Source organism: Symphalangus syndactylus, chromosome 14, assembly GCF_028878055.3.
Source record: "Symphalangus syndactylus isolate Jambi chromosome 14, NHGRI_mSymSyn1-v2.1_pri, whole genome shotgun sequence".
NCBI classification, from domain to species: domain Eukaryota; kingdom Metazoa; phylum Chordata; class Mammalia; order Primates; family Hylobatidae; genus Symphalangus; species Symphalangus syndactylus.
In genome coordinates, this window is record NC_072436.2 from 87044527 (window position 1) to 87063870 (window position 19344).

A 19344-nucleotide genomic window follows, 5' to 3' on the forward strand; every position below is an offset into this window, starting at 1 on the left:
TTACAGACTGTTTTTTAATTCTTTAAGGACGACAGCCAAATTCTAAATGGCTTTCTTCCAATAACTGTCTTTTTTCTTCTTTTCCTCCTTTCTTCTATTTGATTCAATTTGTCTTCAGGGACATTGTGTCCCATAAAGTTTAGTGGAACATGAGAAAATTGAGTCAATGAAGCATTTGGAATAGAATCAGTACATCTGGACTATAGTTTTGGTCCTGCCACATGTGATTTGTATATTTATTTATTTACTATATGTTTCAGTATCCTCACTTATAAAATGAGAATAATGGTACCTATCTAGTCTTTGTTATTGGGCTGAGAATGAAATGAGTTGTCTGTAAAAGTACTTTTTTTCCTTGTGGACTTAAAAATATTATTTAAATTTATGTACTTTAGTAAAATTCATTCTTTTTAATATAACAGTTCTGTGAGTTTTGATGTATTCATAAAATTCTGTAATGACAACAATCAACATACAGAACCATTCCATCACTCCTCAAAATTCCATCATGGTGCCAATTTTTAATCAATATTTTCCTCCCTCCCCCCAGCTCCACCCCTGACAGTGACTGATCTGTTCATATATATGAATTAATATACACCATGTAGCCTTTGAGACTGGCTTCCTTTAGCTATCATGATACTTTTGAGATTCATCCATATTGTTGCATGTATCAATAATCCATTTCTTTTTGTTGCTGAATCGTATTCTATTAAATAGATGTGAATAAATAGAAGTTTATCCATTTATCGGTTGGATATTTGAGTTGTTTTCAGTGTTTAGTGGTTATGACTAAATCTACTATAAACATTTGCAGACAGGTTTTGTGTCAATATAAGTTTTTATTTCTCTTAGGTTAATATTTAGGATTGGTATGACATATGGTAAATATATGTTTAACTTTGGAAAACAAGTTGGAAGTTTTTTTCTACCGGTTTGCATTTCCTTCAGTAATCTTTGAGACTTTTAGTTGCCCCATATCCTTGCCAACATTTGCTATTGCCAGCTTTTTCTTTTTCTCCCTTATATTTTAGTAATTCTAATGGAGGTTTAGTAGTATCTCACTGTGGTTTTTATTGCATTTTCCTAATTGTCGATGATGTTGAGCATCTATTCATAGGATTATTTTTCATCTTTCCTTTTTTCCTCATTACTTTTGTATTTAGACATTTTGTTTTGAAATAATTTCAGACTTATGGAAATAGTCAATAACAGTACAAAGGGTTCCCATATACTTTTCACCCAGATTTTCTTCTTTTGCCAGGTTTGTCATTTAATTTCCTTCTTTGTATTTTTTTAATCCTTTTGAGATTAAGTTGTAGACATCACGCCCCTTTAGTTCTACTTTAGTGTGAACTCCTAAAAGCAATAAAATTCTGACTACCATATGATGATCATAATCTAATCAGGAAGTTAACATTGATAGAATAGTATTATTTAGTCTACAGCCCTCATTCAATTTTTTCGTGAATTGTCTTTTATAGCAAAAGAAAAAAAGATTTTGGTCCATGACGAATCCAAGATCACTTGTTATATTTAGTTGTTATGTCTCTTTGGCTTCCTTTAATTTGGAACAGTTTTTTAGTCTTTTATGATTTTAACTTTTTTAAGAGTTCAGGTCATTGATTTTGTAGAATATCCTTTGATTTGGGTTTGTCTGATGTTTCTTCTTGATAAGGTTCAAGGTTTGTGTTTCTGGCAGGAATACCACAGAAGTGCCATGGTATCTTAGTGCATCTTACCAGAAATAATATGACACATTACTAGTAATGTTAATTTATGAAAGTACTTTGAATATGTGAAAAGTATTATGCACAAGTTTCATGGAAGCTTTGGTTTAGTGTAGCTTGGGTTTCCTAGAGGAGTGATTGCCTTTTTATATTGTTTCTTTTTTCCCCTGCACCTGCATTTAACCTACTTTGGTTATTCTGTACAACTACAGAGAAAGCATTTATTGAGGCTCAGCGATATGCAATCTCCATTCTAGTTGCTTTCTTCAAGAAATCTTCTACGTAGAGGAGTAAAAAAAGTGATTTTACAAGTTTGAGATTTTAAAAGGGAGAATAATTAGTCACCCTTGAATGACAGAAGACTTCATGTGCAGAGTGCTGTATTAACAGTAACATTTATTAAGCAGAGTGTATACTAAGCCTTGTGTGGGTGTTTTACATGAAGTAGATAATTGGATCTTCACTATGATTCTGAGATTTCTGTTGTAGGGTCTTGCTCTTTTGCCGAGGCTGGAGTGCAGTGGCAAAATCATAGCTCACTATAGCCTCAAACTATTGGGCTCAAGCTATCCTCCTGCCTTAGCCTCTTGAGTAGCTGGGACCACATGTACTGTTATTAGTCCCGCTTTTACAGGTGAGAAAACTTTAAAAAGACTGGATTTAGGAAGAGAAGAGCTATCTTTGAATCTTGATCTTGCCGTTGTCTGTGTTTTGGGTAGAAAACTGATGCAGTGAACTACTAAAAACATGTTTATTGACGAAAGGTTTCCTAATCACATACATTTGTGAAACACTATGTGCTATATCCCCCAGTGTAGAAAAACATGAATACATTACATATGTGACTTATTGTGCCCACACAGTCTGAAGTATCCACTGATCTCTTCATGCATTCTCTTTTAGTGTCTTCATCACTGACTCCAGTTAATTACTACTCCCTTGTTTATTTACTTCCCCCTTCACTAGAAAGAATGTTCCATTAAGGCAGGGATTTTATTCATCTTGTTCGCTGTTGTAACTCCTAAACTCAGTTTAGTGCCTGGTATATGGTAGGTGTTCAGTAAATTATTTGTTAAATAAAAGAATGAAGGATTCTGAGAAGACCTCTCTTTAAACAACATTTGTTTATCGCAGAGCTTTGAAACGTATTTGACTGTACTATTCTTTCACTCTCGTTGTCCAGGCTGGAGTACAATGGCGCAATCTCAGCTCACTGCAACCTCCGCATCCCGGGTTCAAGTGTTTCTCCTGCCTCGCCCTCCCGAGTATCTGGGATTACAAGCCCCCGCCACAATGCCTGGCTAATTTTTGTATTTTTAGTAGAGATGGGGTTTCACCATGTTGGCCAGGCTAATCTCGAACTCCTGACCTCAGGCAATCTGCCTGCCTCAGCCTCTCGAAGTGCTGGGATTACAGGCGTGAGCCACTGCGCCCAGCTGTATTCTTTTTCTTTATGGAACATTTAGGAATACCTCCAGGAACATTGAAATTCCATGGGACTATTTGAGAAATGCTATTCTGGCCACATAGTTTACAGTTTCAAATTATTATTATTATTATTATTATTAGAGTCCCATTTATGAAATTCAGTATTGTGCCTACTTTTACTAGTATTTGGAGAAAATTAGAGATGCAGAGTTTTTAGGGGTTTATATTTCAACGTATAGTTAACTTGTACTTTTTTGTGTTAATGAAACAAGAGATGGGAGATAATTCAAACCAGTAAATAACTTTAAATTGCTTATTTTTAGTAGTAGGATTTATTTTGTTTCTTTGGCAGTGAATTTACCATTTTGTAAATGGTAAATTTGTATTGACTAAGAAATAAATCTTTTGTATTGACTAATACAAAATACCGTGCCCTGCCAATATAGTATTTAAAAAAAGGAAAGTAGGGCCTTAGTGTTTGTAAAAACATAATGTGGAAGGGCCAGGTGTGGTAGCTCACACCTGTAATCTCAGCACTTTGGGAGGCCGAGGCGGGCGGATCACCTGAGGTCAGGGGTTCGAGACCAGCCTGGCTAACATGGTGAAACCCCGTTTCTACTAAAAATACAAAAAATTAGCTGGGTGTGGTGGCACATGCCTGTAATCTGAGCTACTCGGGAGGCTGAGGCTGGAGAATCGCTTGAATCCGGGAGAGCAGACATTGCAGTGAGCCAAGATTGTGCCATTGCACTCCAGCTTGGACAAAAAGAACTCTGTCTCAAAACAAAAACAAAAACAAAAAAACAAAAAACAGTGTGTGGAAGAATGGGCATATATGCATTGGTGTTGTGTGTGGAATAAAAAGGAATGGACATATGACTCTTTAGTTAGATAATATGGGCTTCATTGTCTTCTCTGCATCATGAATAATAGGACAAACTTTAGCACTCTGCCTTGCTCACCTTTACCTTTTTTTATTTTTTGACATAGGGTCTTGCTCTTTTGCCGAGGCTGGAGTGCAGTGGCAAAATCATAGCTCACTACAGCCTCAAACTATTGGGCTCAAGCTGTCCTCCTGCCTTAGCCTCTTGAGTAGCTGGGACCACAAGCACACGCCACCACACCCAGCTAATTTTTTTTTAATGTTTAATTTTTGTAGAGTTGGGGTCTTGCTATGTTGCCCAGGCTGGTCTTCAAGCGATCCTCCTCCCTTAGCTTCCCAAAGTGCTGGGATTACAGGCATGAGCCACTGCACTTCGACAATCTTTCTATCTTTTAAATAACCATGTAGTGATTCCTGCTTCAGTCTATAATGAAAGAGTTTTTAAATCAAAACAAAATCCGAAGTATTTCAAGGTTTGTATCAAACTATAAATAATTTCTAGATGAGGAAGAGTAGCTGGACTAGCTGGACTAGTTGGACTTAAAGTGAGAAAGGAAGGCTAACCTGTCTAGAAAAGCTTCCTTTCCCATCTGTAGAGTTATCTTCCAAAACTGAAAATTTGGAATATGTTGTTTGAGGTATTTTGTTTCTCTCCCTCAAGGGAAGCTATACTCTATTACATGTTGTAGGACCTGTCCTGATGGCCCAGATACCACTAGCCTATTGCTAGAGGCTATAGAATATAAACCCAGAGGATCTAGGAGTAGAAAGTGAATATAGAACTATGGAAATCTCCCAGGTGACCGGAAAAGTTGTTGACATGAGAGGTGTGTTGGATCTGATTATGATTGAACGTAAAGCTAAATGGAGGGACTCTGGAAAGTCGACTACTCCACTGTTTGTAATGAGACTATCTTTCCTACACAGAGCTCACCAACATTTTAATAAAGATGAGCTTTAAAAGGGAACTCTTCAACTTAATGGCAGTAGGGATCAAAATGAGAAAACCTCACGAGAAAGGGGAAATTCAGGGAACATCTCATCTTTCTACATGAATAGTGTCCTTCCAGAACATCTTTTTGCTACCATACAGGTTAGAGTTTATTTTTTAACAAGGAGTCTTGCCGCCTTATTTCTTTTTTCTACCCTTGTCTTGTCCTTCCCCTGCTCTCTTTCCCTTCCCCTTGCTCCATATACACATAATAAATACTCTAAGGGTAGGTAAAACTGCTTTGGAAATAAAAATATTCTTATTGATAGCTATAATAAATTCTAAGTGAAAAATCCAGCTATTATTTAGGAAATAGATTTCCTTTTTATTTTGTTATGTTTAGAAAACATTGGTAAATTGGAGGCTCAGTTCCAAACCAGTGTGATTTCATAGAACACTCCATGGGAACTGCATGGCATGCGCTTTTGGCTTTTGATGGATTGTTTTTCATTTTTTGTTTTTCTGAGTTTGCTTATTCTGTGTAATATTTAATAAGAACAGAATGTTTTATAAATAGTCTTGGGTGAGGCTGTCTATTTCAATATTTAACTGTAAAATGTGTCATACTTCAGCTCACATAGCATATCCTTTAACTTTGACTCTGCAGACATATTCCAAAATTGAACAAACCACCATGTGATTTACTTTTCATTAGTGTCTTCATGGATAAGTGATCATTCATAAGGCTATTTTTTGATGTGCTATGAATTTTGTGGTTTCACATTCATATCTCTTAATATATATTATGTTAATAAAACTTTGCTGTGGAGGTTTTTTTTAGATTTTTCAACTGAAAGATTAATCATCTTCTTCAGGGATTGTCATGTAAGCATTTTTACTTGAGGACATGTTCTTTAAAATATGGGTTTGAGTTTTCTTAGATTAAAAGTATAGAGTTTACTAAAAGTTACCTTTAAAAAGTGTTAATTTTATGTTCTGGTTTTACTTTTGTTTGTCTTTTTAGTTTTATGGTTCTTGATACAACTTTATATTATACCTATGTTTTATTTATTTTTATTAATTTTTTTGAGACGGAGTCTCGCTCTGTCTGCCCAGGCTGGAGTGCAGTGGCGTGATCTCGGCTCACTGCAAGCTCCGCATCCCGCGTTCATGCCATTCTCCTGCCTCAGCCTCCCTAGTAGCTGGGACTACAGGTGCCCACGACCACGCCTGGCTAATTTTTTTTTTTGTATTTTTAGTAGAGATGAGGTTTCGCCGTGTTAGCCAGGATGATCTAGATCTCCTGACCTCGCGATCCACCTGCCTCGGCCTCCCAAAGTGCTGGGATTACAGGCGTGAGCCACTGTGCCCGGCCACCTTTCTATGTTTTAACACAATGTCTTTTAATTACTTTTTTTTTTTTTTTTTTTTGAGACAGAGTCTCACTATGTCACCCAGGCTGGAGTGCAGTGGTGCGATCTCCGCCCACTGCAACTTCCACCTCCCGGGTTCAAGCAATTCTTGTGCCTCAGCCTCCTGAGTAGCTGAGCTTACAGGTGCCTGCCACCATGCCAGGCTAATTTTTGTACGTTTAGTGGCGATGAGGTTTCACCATATTGGCCAGGCTGGTCTCAAAATCCTGACCTGAAGTGATCCGCCTGCCTCGGCCTCCCAAAGAACTGGGATTACAGCAGTGAGCCACTGCACCTGGCTTTTAATTCCTTAATGTAAGCGATTATGAAACTAGGATATTTATTATCTTTCTGGTTTTACCTTCATATAATTAAATGTATTTATATGATGTGTTATTTTATTAGTCACATTTGATTAATAGATTTAAACCTCCAGCTTTTAAAGATGAGGAAATCAGTATCCTTATATTGTTCTTACATAACTCTCTTTCTTTCTCCCCCCACTTTTCCAACTTTTGTCAGTTATATTTGCATTGTTAGTGGGAATAACATTTTGCATTTTGTTCTGGCATCTTAAATCTGTCATTTAACTTTATTCTTAGTTCCACGGTTAAATAGCTTAGAAGTTTATCACCAGTTATTTTGGCATGTTTTTTCCAGCCTTGTTTGGTTAGCGAAATAATTCCTTTAACACAGTCCTCTAACAGGAGCTATGGCAATACTATTCCTTGAGTTTTTACATGTTCAAAATTTTATAATTTGGCTGGGCGCTGTTGCTCATGCGTGTATTCCCAGCACTTTGAGAGGCTGAGGTGAGAGGATCACTTGAGGCCAGGAGTTCGAGACCAGCCTGGGCAACAGAGCGAGACCACCCCATCTCTACAAAAAAAAAAAAAAAAAAAACTAAAAAAATTGAATTGAATCATTTAAATTGAATAATGATTCAAACTTGAACAGCAGTTTGATCTGGTACAGAATCCTTGAATTACATCTCTTTCCTTGAGAACTTTAAAAATGATGATCCATTCTGTTCTAGAGTTGAAGTCTGAAGCTAGCCTAATTTTCTTCTCTTTTTGTGACAATACTTTTGCATGTCCATTCCTTATCAGTTTTCTCTGACACAGTGTGTGCCCTTTCAATATGTAGACTTGGATATTTTAAATTTTAGTTAATCTTTCTGGAATTATATCTTTAAATATTTGTCTGTTCTGTTATTATGGTGGTGTTCTTGGGCCAGCGTGTTTACATGTTGGTATCTTATCTGTTTTCAATGTCTATTGTTTTTTCTCTATTTTTCTTTCTCTGTGTTTTTGTTTTACTTTTCCTGTTTCTTTTAAGCCTCTATGTTCCTCTTCAGAAATGTCTATTCTCTCTAGTGTTTCTTTCAATTTCAATTGGATTTTTTATGATTGTTTTTGCTTTTCCCAGGTATTTTCTGAATTCAGTTTAAATTATATCATTTCTTGTCAGCCATTTTTTTACTGAGCACTTGTATTTCAGTGTTGGTGCTCTTTTCACAGAGACAATTGCTTCCTTAACTTCTTTTTTAAAATTTACAACTGTAGATTTAGCTACAATTTTCCTTTGGTTTGTGGTAATATTTTTCACATCAGAAGTTTTTGCTTTCTTTTGTTGTTGGTCTATTGTTTTTCTATAACTTTTCTTCCTTTATTCTTGTATCTTTGTATGGATTTGTGCTGGTACCTTTGTGATAATTCATCTTGGGAATATTTGAGATTTTGCTCAATTAGCTGCTTTCAGGAGGTTTATAATAGGAAGGAGGTAGAGGCACATTCCATATTATGGAGTTTTCCTTTAGACTCAGGATTTTTGGACATGAATTCATTTAGCTAGTATCTTTCACTAGCCAGTGGGGGTTGGCAGCTGTGGGATTTTTGCAATAGTTTCCCATTTGTGGTAGCAGAGATAGACCACTTTGTGTGATTCTTTTTTTGGATCCAATCCCTCTGATTTTCAGATTTCAGCTGGTCCAGAGAAGTTCCTGCTGCTAGCCTGTGCATTTTTTCCTGGTACTTAGTTGTGTTCCTCAGAGGGAGCCCCTAACCTTTAAGAAATGTTCTTTGCTAGCTTTTTCTTAGATGTGCAGCTGACACATCTGTCCTCTTTCTCCCACAAGTACCCAGGATTGATCTTCGTTCTTTTGGAGTCCCTTTTACGAATTTTGATCTGGAGTTCAAAAATCTAAAACTAGAATTATAGTTTTACTAAAAATGGAGAGTGTGTTTTTATTTTATTTTCCTTGCTGATGTTGGACTAATTGCTTTTGGATGATTTCTAAGAAATGTAAGGGGAAATGCCTATATTGTGCTACAATATTAAAATTGGAAGTCCATATTCATTTTTAAAGTAAAACAAAAAATCTTGATTTCCATGTTTTTGTAATAATTTGAATTCTAGTATATGGTAGAAATGAATAGAGCTAGACAAAATCTCCCTCAACCCCAGTCCATACAATACAATCTCTGTTCTAGTTAGGTACCGTAGAGCAGTGCCACTCAAAATGTCAGTCGATTTATATAAGAAGCTTGAACCATTATATAAATCAATATATTGGTTTCTTCATCAAGGAAGTCCTGTCTCAAGGAAAATGTCAGCTAAAATAAAGTGTGCTTAGGGACATAGTTGTTTACATTCTGTTCAAAATTTCTTACCTTGTTGAGGACTGATAACAGTTTGCACATTGACAGCCAGTTTGTGACAATGTTGAGTAGCCCTGCTGTACAGCATGCCATGCCTTTGTGGCTATCAAACTGGATTGTTACATGGTTAATGCAATTATCTTTTCATTCTTCATGATTACTAATGCCATTGGCCAACTAATGATATGTGATTATCATTGATTAGTATGGCTAAAATGGAAATGTTGCTCCTACATAAATAGGACTCTTTGGGATTAAGGATAGTCTGTCCATACACTTTTTCTTTGATAGGGAACTCCCAGAATATTTTGTTTCTCTAAGCCTTAGTATGGGTCATTCTTACAAGGTGGATCTAGTGAGGAGAATACTGCTGTATGAATGCTTCAAAAAGTTGAATAATTTCTGAAAGTGATAGAATTACAGTGTTACAGCCCTAGAAGGAAGGTGTAAGTTTAGGGATGTGTTATCTAAATCAAATGTTTCTTGACTCTGCTGCTGGGGAGACATATGGAAAAATAAACAGTATATAATAGGATAGTGGAATTTTAGCTTTTTGTCTTTTAATACTTTCATTTGATTGAAGGATGTATTTTTCTGGATATGGTCTCTGATGTCTAATTGGCCATTAGACTTCTCCCTGCCTGTTAGAAACCATGAGAAATGTCAGTGATAACATGGATAATTGGATTGGGATATTCGCCACAACGTTTTTGTTATATCCCTAACATAGTGAGTTTTGCCCAGAAGGTCATGGTTTTTCCCATCAGTATGCATCTTTAAGATTGTTAGCCACTGGGCAGACATGAAGAAATTTATAAAACAGAAATACAACTTTTTAGTATAATTTTTTAAAAATTCTATATATCAATAAAATACTACATTTCAGACTAAAGATTCTAATAATTGTTCTGCTGTCTTGGGTATAAGTAAAGTGTTGGAAAAACATAAACTTGAGGATACGTAGAATAAATGGACAACACTGGAAAAAAAAATCCTTTGTTGTAGCAATAACGGAGTTTCTTTTCTAGTGCCACCAGATGTCAGTATGAACACAGGACCAGAGAAATACTGCAGGAGATAAATGTTCTTAAAAATGTTCTTTTTTTGGTTCATGAAAGAGGTGGGGAAAAAAGTTGTACATAAACCAGGTATCCAATGAAAAGATAATTTTACTGTTCAATTGTATAGAAAAATGAAATGCATAATGGGGAACAGAGTACATGTGGAACTCAAAAAAGTAGAGATACAATTAAAAATTCATATATAATTCAAATGTAAAATTGAATATATAGATGATCTCTGCATAGCCAGCCAGCCTGCTGCTATAACTGGAGGAGATGGACAGCCTGTGGTTAAACTGTTCGTTACAGACTTACTGACCATGTTATTTTTTAGAATTATTGTCAAAATCTGAGCCTCAAAATGAAAAACTAGGCGGGGTGTGGTGGCTTATGCCTATAATCTCAACATTTTGGGAGGCTGAAGTGGGAGGATCGCTTGAGCCCATGAGTTCAAGACCATTCCTCTAGTGCCACTGGGTTAGGGTCTCCCCAACCGAGCTGGTCTCGGCAGTGGAGAAGGTGGGAGGCCAAAGTGGGTGGATTATATGAGGTCAGGAGTTCAAGACCAGCCTGGCCAAAATGGAGAAACGCTGTCTCTACTAACAATACAAAAATTTGCTGGGCGAGGTGTCACATGCCGGTAGTCCCAGCTACTCGGGAGGCTGAGGCAGGAGAATCGCTTGAACCCGGGAGGCAGAGTTTGCTATGAGCCGAAATAGTACCACTGCACTCTAGCTTGGGTGACAGAGTGAGAATCCATCTTAAAAAAAAAAAAAAAGGAAGTGGAGAAGGTATGGAATTGAGGGAAAGGACACAGATGAAACTCTAAAAAGAAGGAAGCCTGCTTCTTCTCATGAGATATGGAAAAAATAATAAGTAAATCAAATTTCTACACAGAATATAATGTAAAATATCATTGTGTAGTTCATTGCTGTTAGCAACATTGTTTCAATTGGGTAGGGTTAATTTGCTGTTGCTGACATGTATCATTCTCTCTACATCTAGGTAGCTCTCAAGGCAGAAGCACTCTTTTTATACTTTGATATCCTTCTCTATCCTTCCCCTTTCGTCTGTATTCCCACTATCTCCATGGAATTCACAGGTATTCAATGTTTATAGATACTTGAGTGGTTGACTCTGTTTTTAGAAAAGACTGCGAAGTCTGTTTTATTTGCTAGGTAGTTTCTAAACATGCTCTTACACTTGGTTTTCTCAGTAGGCTTGAGAAAGTATGTCTGTATAAAGTAATGACCGCCTTTTTGGAAGCAAACCATTCAGCACAGTTACAGGTCTCCTCTTCAGCCCATCCAATTTGATAATTCCATTTTAATAGACAAAGTGAATGCTCCTCTTCCAAAGTGGAGGCTTTGGTGGTAAATCTGAGCTCTAAATACACTTTTCTAAACCACGATTTCTCAATTAATAACTATTAAATTTGCTTTATTTTGAAATAATTAACAAGGGCTGTGAAAATAATATTTTTCTGCTCATGTGTAAGTTTTACTTTTGTCATTGGGAAATGCTTTTAATAGTTGCAGATAGCAGATTTCTTAATATATTTATGATATTAAAAGTGAAAACATACTGTTGCATCATGAGGTTAAAAAAATGAAAAATTTTCTGTCATCTATATTGTATTTAATAATCAAAACACATTTTTTGACTTTAATTTTTACAAGGTCAGCCTAACTTGTGGAAAACAAACTTACCTTCACTCTCCTTCATGTATCACTGCTGACAACCTGATAATCTTGAAGTCATGGACTGGCTATAGAATGATTTTTGCTAATAATCACTGATAATGATGTATGAATTTGATATGAAACAGATTTTTTTTCCTTTTATGACCTCCACCCAAAATTATTACTATTATTTTCAGACTTTTTTTAATATGGTAATTTCATTTGTAATTATTATTTTTTTTAAATTTTCAGTTATTTTTTTAAAGCTGTTGTGGGGCCAGGTGCGGTGGCTCATGCCTATAATCCCAGCACTTTGGGAGGCTGAGGCGGCAGGGTAGATCACCTGAGGCCAGGAGTTCGAGACCAGCTTGACCAACATGGTGAAACCTTGTCTCTACTAAAAATGCAAAAATTAGCCAGACATGGTGGTGCACACCTGTAATTCCAGCTACTTGGGAGGCTGAGGCAGAAGAATTGCATGAAACCCAGGACGGGGAGGTTGCAGTAAGCCGAGTTTGCGCCGCTGCACTCCAGCCTGGGTGACTGCACTCCAGCCTGGGTGACAGAGTGAGACTCCATCTCAAAATAAAACAAACTGTTGTGGGGGCCAAGTGTGATGGCTCAACGCCTGTAATCCCAGCACTTTGGGAGGCTGAGGCTGGTGGATCACCTGAGGTCAGGAGTTCAGGACCACCCTGGCCAACATGGTGAGACACCATCTCTACAAAAATACCAGAAAGTAGCCGAGCATGATTGCAGATGCCTGTAATCCCAGCTACTTGGGAGGCTGAGGCGGGAGAATTGCTTGAACCTGGGAGGCAGAGGTTGCAGTGAACTGAGATCGCACCATTGCACTCCAGCCTGGGCGACAGAGTGAGACTCGTCTCAAAAAAAGGAAAAAAAAAAAAAACCGTCATGGATACTGTCAGTGTATGTATTTGTGGGGTACCTGAGAGCCACCCCAAATTATATTGACTTTAGATCATTTATACAAAAATAGCTTGAAGAACTGTTTTTTCCATGGTAAATGCTTTTGAATATTAACTTAGTTATGTTAGATTCCTACCTCAGTGGTTCTGTCACAGCCATTGGTTACATTCCTGAAACCCTTCAGAGTAAGCGTTTCTGTTTTTTTTTGTTGTTTGTTTTGTTTTTTTGAGTTGGAGTCTCACTCTGTCGCCCAAGCTGGAGTGCAGTGCAGCAATCTCGGCTCACTGCAACCCCCACCTCCCAGGTTCAAGTGATTCTCCTGCCTCAGCCTCCCACTACAGGTGCATGCCACCACACCCAGCTAATTTTTTGTATTTTTAGTAGAGACGGGGTTTCACCATGTTAGCCAGGATGGTCTCGATCTCCTGAACTCGTGGTCCACCCGCCTTAGCCTCCCAAAGTGCTGGGATTACAGGCGGGAGCCACCACACTCGGCAGAGAATTTTTTATTGGAGAACTTCTGAGAGTCTTATAGGGGAAATAAGCTTTGGTATAAATTCAATATATAAAACTAGTAGAATATCAATGGCATGTTACTTGTCTTCAGTAATAATGAGCACACTTATCATTTCTTGTTTTACACTTTTAAGGATTTTTATATTCCCATTGTTTCATGTGTATTAGCGTTTTCTAATGTGACTCATTATCCAAATGTGCCTTTCTTATTTTGTGACTGAGAAGTGTTGATTCCCGCTTCCTGCCTCCTACTATAGTAGGAGATACAGAATAACTGTATGATTGAAATGAAAAAAAAATCTTATTCTTCAAATCTTTTTTCCTACTAATCAAAACCACGATGAGATACCATCTCACAGCAGTCAGAATGGCTGGTATTAAAAAGTAAAAAAATAACAGGTGCTGGAGAGGTTGAGGAGAAAAAGGAACATGTATACACTGTTGATGGGAGTGTACATTAATTCAACCATTGTGGAAAGCAGTATGGTGATTCCTCAGACAGCTAAACACAACTGCCATTTAACCCAGCAATCCCGTTACTGGGTATATGCCCAAAGGAATAGAAATCATTCTACTGTAAAGATGCATGCACATGTATGTTCGTTGCAGCACCATTCACAATCGCCAAGATGTGAAATCAACTTAAATCTTCTTTCTCACATCCAAGCACGTTAGCCAGACCTTCTTATACACATCTTACCTTCCTTTCTTATAAATACTACTATTTCTCAATTTTAAGTTTCTGAACTTAAAATTTAAAGAAGTCACTCAGTAGCCTCACACCTAACAACATTCACAGTATACCTAATTTGCTAATGGTGTGTGTGTGTGTTTGTACTTATTTTATAAAGCACTTAGTAATTCTATTCTGGCATTCTGTTTTTCATTAACTTCGTGCTTAAGTTCCTCCATAGTTAGTGCCACCTTCATAGCAAAGTTGTGTGCAAAATAATCTGCATCTCTTTAACAACACTTTTTATTTTTTCTGGAATCCCCTTTTAGTTCACATAAGTAAGAATGTTTACATTTTCATTGATGGATATAAGAAGATTTTGACAATGCTTATGGTTTATAATGGTAAAAAAAATCTAAGATGAAGAACTTGCTTTTTCATTTTGTCAGTTACTCTTTTTATTTGTGATCAAATATAGTAATAACAAACCTTTCAGTCCTTTTGAGGTTGCTTTTCCAGACTGGTACTGTTGATTCTGAATTGTCCACCTTATATCCTCCCAGTTTCATTTTAACAAACTAGAGCTAGGCTGTTTCCATTTTCAGAGAGAATAAACGTTTGCTTCTTGGTTCCAGTTCCTCTGTGTCTTTTAACATGCTATTGAAAATAATTTTGTATGTGTTCAGAAAGAATTAGATATATGTTAATGGATTTGGGCTAAGACAATTGTGATAAATGTTTAGGAATAATCAGAGCATTGTGGTTCTGAGGTGAGTAAGTGATGAGAACATCACCAAAGTGTCCAGTCCTACAAACATGGCTTTTTGCTGACATTAATTTTTCTAACTGCTGTATTACAGCTGTTGAAAATGGACAGATAGATGTGTTAAGGCTGTTGCTTCAACACGGAGCAAATGTTAATGGATCCCATTCTATGTGTGGATGGAACTCCTTGCACCAGGCTTCTTTTCAGGTAACCTCTGAATTTATTATTTCATTTCCATGTAAATTGTGTGTTTTACCCTCTTAAAATGACAGTCCTATGCAGTTTTTGCTTTCTGCTTGCCTGTGATTTATGATGGTTAGTGCAGTACAGAAAAGGCAGTCTAAATGCTAATGATGATTCTGAATAAGCCAACTTCTGTAGTAGCTGTAGAAGCTTTGGGCTATAGGGATTATCTACATTTTAAAAATGTTGATGGCATATTTAAGAAACCATCAGTTATTTGAGATATAAATTGATAAAGAGCAATGGGTTATTTTATTTATAGTAATGTGTTTAGAAATTGTGATGGCTCCTTAGTGCTTTGGTTAGCAAGCTAATTTTGCAGGATTCTATAAGGTTTATAATTCCTAGAGATCAGTGTTTCATGTTTACATTTATTGGGTTAACTAGAACTATAGGATAATCTGATTGTTTGGCCAATTTCTTTCCAACTGATATAGCAGTATACTGTTTTATTTTTTTCTTCAAGTTATCCTTTAGTGAGAGGATAAAAAAGAAAAAAAAACACAATAAGAGAAAAGATACCTTCTATTTTCTTTGTTTTTGTCTTATTTAAAATGTGAATCTGTGCTTTAGGAAAATGCTGAGATCATAAAATTGCTTCTTATAAAAGGAGCAAACAAGGAATGCCAGGATGACTTTGGAATTACACCTTTATTTGTGGCTGCTCAGTATGGCAAGCTAGAAAGCTTGAGCATACTTATTTCATCGGGTAAGATTATCCATTAGCCTTTGTACTAGTTAAGATCATGAGCTTTAAACTTTATATTTCCTAGAGGAATAATTCTTGACTCAAATATAAATCAGGTTGTGAAATTTATGGTTTTATGTAAGTGGTAAATAAAAGTAAATACAAATTGATTTATAAACCTGGTTATTAAGTGTCTATTACTAACAATGCAGTGCACAGCTACTAATTTATCTGAGTAGGAACATAATGATCTATCACTAAAGCAGGTTTATTGGCAAGTTGAATGATGGGGCTGTCCTTTCCTGTAGGGACTTGAGCAGTTTCAACTTTCTAGGGTGTAGGACTAGTTTAGGCTTAATTACCTTATTAGATGGCTATTTTGTGTATTAAGGCTTTGAGGGGTATGTTTTGTTAATTTTGTGATTATGTAAATGGGTTTATTTCAAAGCAGGTTTACACTTTATTATGTTAATAGTAACATAACCTGCTAAAGGTTTCTCTGTGACAACTCTTCCACATTCAGCATTGCCAGGTAAGTTGGTGTGTTCAGGTGGCATTCTTACTCTAAGTGACAGTTTTGTGACAAGAAATGTTTATTATGTAGGGGCTTTTAAATCTGTCAACACCAGATATGCTCTTCACAGTGCTAACTTGATGAAGCATGAATCACAGTAGGCTAGGCAATTAAAAAAAAATACCTAGGCTTTTTTTGGCCAGGCACAGTTGCTCATGCCTGTAATCCCAGCACTTTGGGAGGCCAAGGTGGGCAGATCATTTGAGATCAGGAGTTTGAGACCAGCCTGGCCAACATGGCGAAACCCTATCTCTACTGAAAATACAAAAATTAGCTGGGCATGGTGGCATGTGCCTGTAATCCCAACAACTAGGGAAGCTGAGTCACGAGAATTGCTTGAACCTGGGAGGCGGAAGTTGCAGTGAGCCGAGATCGCACCACTGCACTCCAGCCTGGGCAATAGACGGAGACTCTGTCTCCAAAAAAAAAAAAAAAAAAGAGAGAAAGAAAAGCTAGGCTTTTTATAAACTTCCTTTAAATAGAAAATAGATCATACAAAGTTTGTTTGTTTGCTTGTTTATTGATTGATTGAGGCCAGGCCTTGCTCCATCACCCAGGCTAAAGTATAGTGGTATGATCACAGCTTATTGTAACCTTGAACTCCTGGCCTCCAGTGATTTTCCCCCTTTAGCCTACCAAATAGCTGCGATTACAGGTGCATTTCACCATGCCCAGCTAATTAAAAAACCCCTTTTTTTTTTAAGACATGGGGTCTCAATCTCCCAACCTCAAGTGATCCTCCTGCCTCAGCCTCCCAAAGTGCTGGGATTACACTGTAAGCTGCTGTGCCTGCCCAGCAATCCAGTTTATTTAAACAGCAGGGCACATATTTTCTTATTTTTGCTTTCTTTTACAAACCTACAAACACTTAAGTCAGAGTAGGAAGTAAAAGAAACAAACATTCATTAAGTGCCAATTTAAGGCATCTGTTATAAATAATGAGTCTGTAAATCTTACAGTTAAGAGGAATCCCCAAAATCATCTGTTCAAACATAATTGTTTTTAGATTAAGAGTCCAGACCATGAATGTTTAAGTGCCTTGTCAAAGATCTAGACTTCGTTTCCTGGCAGAATCAGGGCTTGAACCTAGGCGTTCTGACTTCTGATCTTCCTTCTACTACATCATACCTTCCAGAGGACTATCCTAATTCAGTTTATGACTTGCAGTCCCGTAAGTTTCAATTATTAGTATTTAGTCCGGGACGGTGGCTCATGTCTGTAATCCCAGCGCTTTGGGAGGCCTGAGGTCAGGAGCTGGAGACCAGCCTGGCCAACACGGTGAAACCCTGTCTCTACTGAAAATACAAAAATTAGCCCGGTGTGGTGGCACGCACCTGTCCCAGCTACTGGGGAGGCTGAGGCAGGAGAATCGCTTGAACCCATGCGGCAAAGATTGTAGTGAGCCGAGATCGCACCACCACACTCCAGTCTGGGCGACAGAGTGAGACTCTGTCTCAAAAACAAAACAAAACTATACATATATGTATATATGTTTAATTAATATTTAGATTAAATAGGCCAGGTGCAGTGGCTCATGCCTGTAATCCCAGCGCTTTGGGAGGCCAAGGTGGGTGGATTGCCTGAGCTCAGGAGTTTGTAACCAGCCTGGACAATATGGTGAAACTTGGTCTCTATTAAAATACAAAAAATTAGCCAGGCGTAGTGGTGTGCGCCTGTAGTCCCAGCTACTCAGGAGGCTGAGGCAGGAGAATTGCTTAAACCCAGGAGGTGGAGGCTGCAGTGAGCCTAGATTGTGCCACTGCACTCCAGCCTGAGCAACAGAGTGAGACTCTGTCTTCCAAAAAAAAAAAAAAAATTTAGATTGAATAGATTAAACTGTACCTTAATGTCTCTTCTCATGTCAGGTCTGTTTTCTTGTCGCCTGGGGCTCTGAGCTCCTGTTTTGGTTTGCTTTGTTCTTTTTATTTCTTCTCTCTGAATTGTTCTGAATAATCAGTTGAAAAGGTATGTAGGTATGTTTGTCATGTAACTGTACATGTTTCCAACCCCCATTACTTTCCTTTCAGTGAGTTGTCTGTAATTTTTCCAACTTTTTCACCAGTAGTCTTTAAAGAAATTGGTTCCTTATTCTTTCTGATACTTCGAAATTGTCACTCAACGCATTAAAAAAAAAGTTAAGGTTTCTTTCTTAGTCTCTTTTCAGTTATAGTGTTTACTTCTTTCTGAAACTGGCAGTGGGTGAAACATCTACCTCAGAAATCATGAAGATTCTAGTTTCTAGTGTTTGGAATTTCTGAAGGATCTATAGACTCTTTAATTTACCATTTGTGTTCTATGTAGTTTTTGTGTACCTAAAACTTTGGTTTATTCAAGGTGCATTTATGGAATATTCTTTTAAATAGAAGACAGTCTTTTCCCTCTTGATGATGATCTTTCCACCGAAGTGTATTCTAGAAATTTAAAAAACTCTCATGGTCATGTAACGACATCATATTTAGCATATTTAATACATTATTTTCCAACAAGAAAAGTTTAGAGATGATTGCTATTTTCAAAATCTTCACAAAAAATGAGGTCAGGTTTTAAAAATCTTTATACAATGGCGTATACATAATTTAATTAGATTTATGATTTTTTTTTGAAATTTATGAAATTATTTTTTATAATTTCAACTTTTATTTCAGATTCAGAGGGTATGCATGCAGGTTTGTTACATAGGTGTATTGCGTGATGCTGAGGTTTGGGATATGAATGATCTCATCACTTAGACAGTGGGCATAGTACCCAACAGTTCGCTTTTCAGCCCTTGTTCCCTGCCTTCCCTCTCTGTTAGTCCCCAGTATCTGTTGTTGCTATCTTCATGTCCTTGAGTACCCAGTGTTTAGCCTCCACTTATAAGTGAGAACATGCAGTATTTGGTTTTCGTTAATTTGTTAATTCACTTAGAATAGTGGCCTCCAGCTGCATCCATGTTGCTGAAAGGACATGATTTTATTCTTTTCTATGGCTGTGTAGTATTCCATGGTGTACATCTACTGTATTTTCTTTATCCAATCCACCAGGTATCCATTGATGGACACCTAGGTTGATTCCATGTCTTTGCTAATGTGAATGGTGCTGTGATGAACATGCAAGTGCATGTATATTTTTGGTAGAATGATATATTTTCTTTTTGATATATACCCAGTGATGGGATTGCTGGGTTG

The 19344-nt window shown here is 37.1% G+C and overlaps 1 protein-coding gene across 12 annotated transcripts in view; it reads left to right on the forward strand.

Annotated features, from left to right (window-relative positions):
* The window catches only part of ASB3 (ankyrin repeat and SOCS box containing 3), a 273478-nt gene that overhangs the window by 110962 nt on the left and 143172 nt on the right, over positions 1-19344 (forward strand). For 10 of the 12 annotated variants that reach the window (XM_055240430.2, XM_063618033.1, XM_055240433.2 and 7 more), the window contains 2 exons: positions 14767-14879; positions 15489-15624. The exons of the other annotated variants lie outside the window; for them this stretch is intronic. In XM_055240430.2, coding sequence (XP_055096405.1) covers positions 14767-14879; positions 15489-15624 — 249 coding nt within the window. The remainder of the gene's footprint in view (positions 1-14766; positions 14880-15488; positions 15625-19344) is intronic. 12 annotated transcript variants of the gene reach the window in all.